We start from the raw sequence: 6,553 nt of genomic DNA on the forward strand, positions 1-6,553 counted from the left end.
TTTGTTATCAACACACACGTTTTCCAGTCATCGTTGATAAACATTCCACACAAATATGATGACGTGTAGTCGTGTATGGTAACCACCACATACAGTTAGTATAATAAAAAGGACCCTCACCACGGAGACAGATGGTCACAGACCATCTCTCTGTCCTCTTTGAATCAGGATGGTAAGATGCATTTCACTAACGGAATGGAAGAGGGGTTTGTATGTTTAACCAGAGGAATTATGTATATACTGTAGAGCAGGGGTAGGCAACCTTAGGCACGGGTGCCAACATTGGCACAGTGGAGGGTGATCACTGGCACACTGGCGAGTGAGAGAGAGGATTTTTATTAGTTTCAAAAAGCCCTGCTGTAGAGTATTCATAGGCATAGGTTTTACATTAGTTCAATCTAAAGAGCTATTTTTGTCTATATGTCTAGTCTAGGCCTAGTTATGCTACTTTTCACGTGAGCTTAATTTCGTTGTTATATAATGTATGTATTTTATATGTTATGGCATAATTGTTAAGGGTAATAATAATAATAATAATAACAAAGTTATAATAAAATAGATCTATTGATCACTGTAGAGTGGCAGCAGACCAGCATAAGAGGAAAAAAACATTTATTTTGTCCATTTATTTTATCCTAGCCGCTATATGAAGCAGTGTTTGTCCTGTGTCTCCTGACCCCGGTGGTTGTGAGTTCCCTGCCACTGGACTGTAATGATATCTACAAGGCGAACAACTGGGCTACCAGTGGAGTCTACACCATCTACCCTGTTGACGATGATACTGCTGTAAAGGTCTACTGTGACATGGACACTGATGGAGGGAAATGGACAGTAAGTATATCTAAGTCCTGCTGGATGTATGTCTATTTTACTGTTAGGCCTATAGACGGGTTTCTGGTCCACATTACACTGATAAAACTAGATGCGTGCGCAGGGTCCGGTACCAAAATTAGCCAATGAAACCAGCGCTCCCCAAAACAACAGGTTGGGGATTGGACGGAATTGATTACATGATACAGTCAGCTGTGCATTTAGTCTCAATGTTTGTAAACAAGAAACATGTCTATGTGATATTATATACAGAAAATGTTCACTGAATGCATTGAAAGTGTGAAAAGTCCATGGATGGCAGACGGACACGGACATGATGTGCTGTTTCTCATAGTAAACTGCGACCTTCGGTCGCAATCAAATTAATGTATAGGACACCCGGCCAGAGCTTGTGTCATTCAGTCATGAATATGATATTCTATCTTGAAACTCTGGTTAACCCTGTAGCAACTCATAATAACGGCTCATAATGTAATAAGGGCTCATAATGTAATAAGAAAAATGTAATAAAAACTCATAATGTAATAATTAGCTCATAATGTAATAAAAAAAAACGAGCGCATAACGTAATAATGGATTTTTCAATAATGTAATAATGTAATAATGTGTTACATTAAGAACCTCCACATAGGAGGCTCATAATGTAATAAAACTTCATAATGTAATAATGCATTTTTGATTACATTTTGAGCTGATTATTGATAGTTTTTATTACATGTTTTTATTACATTATGAGCCCTTATTACATTATGAGTTGCTACACACATTGCCAACTTTGTTGATGAAGAATGGAGCAACTATCTGCTAAACATGCAGCAAATGAATACATATGGGGATAATTTAGCTGTGAAGAGCATCCACAATGTTCAATATACAGTTCGTGATTGTATCGACACTGGGTGTTGATGCAACATCGATAATATCCCCATGTGGTCAGGATGACGACAGTCTGCCATTGCTAGTTCTGGGTCACTTTGCCGAAGGTCATGTGGACCATTATGTAAGTCTTGATGGACCAGTCACACACTTGATTCAACCCAGCAAACATTTTGAGGTATATTAGACGTCTAATATACGTCTAAACTTATACAAGAGGTCTAAGTTTATACGTATAAAAATGGTCTACCAGAGGTATAGATATGCAAGTTTTTTAGACGTCTAAGTTTATACCTGGGTCTAAATTTAGACTTCTAATAGACGTCCGGCCGTTAGGTCTAAATATAGACGTCTATTAGACGTCTAAATTTATACCCAGGTATAAACTTAGACGTCTATTAGACGTATATTAGACGTCTAGTCTAAGTTTAGACGTCTAAAAAACTTGCATATCTATACCTCTGGTAGACCATTTTTTATACGTATAAACTTATACTTCTAGTTCAAATTGTTTAGTGGGAAAGAGCACACCATTTCGATCTGTCCATACTTAGGGCCAGAGTGAGGGCCTTACGGCGAGAGTGAGGGCCAGATTTAGGGCCAGAGCAGTGCAGGATTTACCTTTCATGGTGCCCTTGCTTGGACCTAGTTTGTTGCTTTTCTATCCCACAAAAACATCAATCAAACAGGTAGCCACATGTATCACAGACAAGCTCAAATTCTAAATAACAATAGTGTAGAATATGCTGAAAGATGGTGTATGAAACAACAGAGACGTCCATACATTAGTATAATGACTTAATAGTAGGGTGACCATTATTTTCAGCTGCTCAAACCGGGACCCGAACCATTGTTGCCTAAAACCGGGACCCTAAAAGCAATGTGCACGTTATCACGCACGCGCGTGCCCATTCTCTAACGTTCGTGCAAGCGCACATACACCGCAGGGTTGCAAAGAGGCAGTGAGTCATTGACAAACAGCCTCAGCGTTGAATTCAGACGCGCAATGAATTTGTACATGTTTTCTGATTGGTTAGGTGAGCATGTTTTCATGAAAAGAACATGATAAATGTCTATGCAACCACTGAAAACAGATACTATTATTGGTACAATGTTGAAAACTGGGACATATTAGTGTTTTATAGATATTTGTTGGGACACCGGGACACGCAGCTTGAAAACGAACAGTCTGGTCACCCTACTTAATAGTGTGGTCTCAGTTGTTATATGAGATACATGAAGGTTTCCTGTGCAAATAAGCAGAAAAGCTTACTAGGATCTCCCTTTAGTTGACCTTGTACCAGTGAACTGTACTGTCATGAACCTTTTCCTATGCAAACTTCTAATAAAGTCTTCAATCAATCAATCAATCAATCAATCAATCAGGGATAGATATCTCTGCAGCCGCACTGAGGCGCTCCAACACAATAGTGCACGAGTTCTTTAAGAGTTGTGCATACTAGTATCCACCTAACTTTTCTTCAAAACCCTTAAGTGTAACCATTCATTACAGACAGCTATGTTAGCTTAGCTCATGTGACTATCTTTTGTTTACAGTTGATCCTCTGGTGCCCCCCTGTGGTTGTTGATGCCCTGTGCTTCAGCACGTCAAGCCCTATTATAAATCCGGCCCTAGGCCAGAGTGAGGGACCGACCAAGTCAGGGCCAGAGTGAGGGCTAGACTTAGGGCCAGAGTGAGGGACAGATAAGTGGTGCGCTCTCCTCTGCTTCCTGGACTCTTTGAATCAAGTGTGTGACTGGTCCATCAAGGCGTACATAATGGTCCTCATGACCTTCGGCAAAGTGGCCCAGAACTAGCAATGGCAGACTGTAGTTATCGATGTTGCATCAACACCCAGTGTCGATACAATCACGAACTGTATGTTGAACATTGTGGATGCTCTTAAATGATTTCCATATGTATTAATTTGCTGCACGTTTAGCAGATAGTTGCTCCATTCTTCATCAACAAAGTTGGCAGGGTGTGTAGCAACTCATAATGTAATAAGGGCTCATAATGTAATAAAAACATGTAATAAAAACTCACAATGTAATAATCAGCTCATAATGTAATAAAAAACAAGCGCATAATGTAATAATTAAAATGCAATAAAAGCTCATAATGTAATAATCAGCTCATAATGTAATAAAAAATACGTTATTACATTATGACGTTTTATTACATTATGAGCCTCCTATGTGGAGGTTCTTAATGTAACACATTATTACATTATTGAAAAATCCATTATTACGTTATGCGCTCATTTTTTTATTACACTATGAGCTGATTATTACATTATGAGTTTTTATTAAATTTTTCTTATTACATTATGAGCCCTTATTACATTATGAGCCGTTATTACATTATGAGTTGCTACAAACCCTTTCTGCCTCTCTCGAACGCTCTCTTTCTGTTTTCCCCTTCCCATTTCTGTGTTTTATTGTTAAGGTTTTTCAAAGACGGATGGATGGCAGTGTGTCGTTTTACAGACCCTGGGACCTTTACAAGAGAGGTTTTGGCAATGCTGATGGAGAATACTGGCTAGGTAAGAAGCTACAGTATGTTGAGTAAACATGTTCTAACAAAGATGTAACTACATTAAATGGTTGACAACATTATCATTGACAGCTTTCTTGCATCATTATGGCATAATATTGTCCATGCATGGACAAAAACAATATGCTTGCATGACACTTTAACACATGCCTAAACGGCTACATGTCCCTGTATCCCTATTACTGTAGGTCTGGAGAATCTCTACCATCTGACTGCATGGAGAAGATATGAGTTGAGAGTGGACATGGAGGACTTCAGTGGGAGCAGAGCGTTTGCCCTGTACAGCTGGTTCAACATCGACTCAGAGGAATACGGGTATATGCTGCACGTTGATCGTTTCCAAAATGGAGGAGCAGGTATGTTTCCTATTAGGAGCACAAATAACTGCAATTACACAGCAGAATCCTGAGTGTTCATTTGAGGTATACATAAATAAAAAATAAAAGGTTCAGGTGGACTTCAACCACCTGAACAGCATCCCTATTCTGGGGGTGAACATTCACAGAAAATAGCAGATCTACAAGCTTGAAACGTGTCATAATGTGACTTGTTGTGAACTTGTGGACAAACACTTTTTGGCAAAGATATTTAGTGTAGCCTATGGGAATACAGTCAAAGAGAATACTGTAATAAAGTTATTGTTGTATTTTTGGTAACTATGTGTGCTGCGAATGTACCAAAAAAATAGGTTGAGGTTCCTGAAAGTTGTGATGATGATGATGATGATGATGTGGTAAATGTTGTACAGCACTTACATCCCCATTTGAACTCTTTCCACACAGGTGACTCACTCTCGTATCACAATGGACAGAGATTCTCCACTCAAGACCGAGACCAGGATAGCTGGTCTTCACATTGTGCTAGAAGGTTTCTGGGGGGATTCTGGTACAGAGATTGTCACAGTGCACATCCCAATGGAATTTATCTGTGGGGAACTGGTGGCACACCGGAGCGAATTGGTGTCGAATGGACTTCATGGAAAGGTGGAAACTATTCCCTGAAGTCTATCAGTATGAAGATCAGACCAGTAGCCCCAAGAGAAGATGAGGATGAAAATACAGATGAGTAGTTTCATTCTAGCAAAACAGTCCTGTCTGAGACGTGAAATCAGGTCAGGACTCAAATCTGTTGAGCCCAATATTTGTCACATGTCCACTCTGATGTCACTCACCAAAAAATAACCGATTTTCGAACAAACAATTGAGAAAAGTGACACGATATAAAAAGATCCTTACATTTTCCCAAAATGTCAAAGATTGCCAAATATTTTTAAGCAAAAACAGCAGACCTACGAACTCACAACGCATCACAATGCGATCCAATGTAATATTGTAGATCAGTTATTTGTTTCTATTTGTAATACAATAAGTATAGGAATTATTACATGGCTCCTGAACCTTGACTGAACTCCGGCCTGATTACCTGGTTCTGTCTGATCCCTGTCTGTTATGTTTGCCTTCACTGTTTGATCTCCTGGTTTGACTCTTGTCTGTTTACTGCATGGATTAAACCTTATGGACATTAAATTATTGTGTTTATTTCATTTTACAACTAATCCAGGTTATAGACTATTGGCAAGTTTAAAATATGATTATATTATTATGAGAATGTTGCCAGTGTAACAGATAATGTGATTCCACTTGCAATACCTCTATTACGGTAGTTTACCTGAGACCGCTGTGAGCTTGTAGATCAGCTATTTTCACCAGATGTTCACCCACTGTAACATGCCCAGACTAGGGATAGTATGGACTCATGAGTTTCTATACCGAAAAGGTTTAATTGTGTAGACTCAATGGTTTGAGCTTTTATAATGAAAAGGTTGTATTCCCTTTCACGTTTCAAATTCAAAAATAGCAAAAGATGGCAGGTCGACAAGCTCAAAATGCGTCGCCTCGTGCAGCGTTTCGAGCTTCTACATCTGCTATTTTTGTGTCACACTGTACGTATGAACAACAAAAAATAACACTGCAATTGTATAGTGTAATTGTATAATTCTTATTGGAAGATATATCTGGGTACTGTCAGTGTCTTTTCCTGTGGGAGACCTCACCTGTGTGGCTACGCTCTGGGAGAGTGCAGCCAAAACAGTTACTTTTCAGGAAAGGGAAAACTAAATAGCTCCACTGCAGTTATCTATAGTAACAAGCTCTCCTTAATACCTTTTATTGGTTCAGTATTTGTAAAACGTGTGAGCATGTAGGTCGGCTATTTTTACTAATTCTGTGTGACACTATTACGAAGTAGGGCATACATTTACAAAGGAAATGTACGTTAAAATGTTATCAG

The 6,553-nt window shown here is 38.9% G+C and overlaps 1 protein-coding gene across 1 annotated transcript; it reads left to right on the forward strand.

Annotated features, from left to right (window-relative positions):
• Window positions 1-195: 195 nt before the first annotated feature.
• Window positions 196-5,333, forward strand: LOC308282671 (microfibril-associated glycoprotein 4-like; the record flags this gene model as incomplete). The annotated part of the gene is made up of 5 exons (XM_080723060.1): window positions 196-210; window positions 640-831; window positions 4,157-4,253; window positions 4,453-4,620; window positions 5,047-5,333. 5 exons carry the CDS (start codon window positions 196-198, stop codon window positions 5,331-5,333), a joined length of 759 nt encoding a protein of 252 aa, XP_080579186.1.
• Window positions 5,334-6,553: the final 1,220 nt, after the last annotated feature.

The sequence above is a fragment of the Nannobrachium achirus genome, assembly GCF_963921795.1.
Source record: "Nannobrachium achirus genome assembly, chromosome: 4".
Taxonomy (NCBI): Eukaryota; Metazoa; Chordata; class Actinopteri; order Myctophiformes; family Myctophidae; genus Nannobrachium; species Nannobrachium achirus.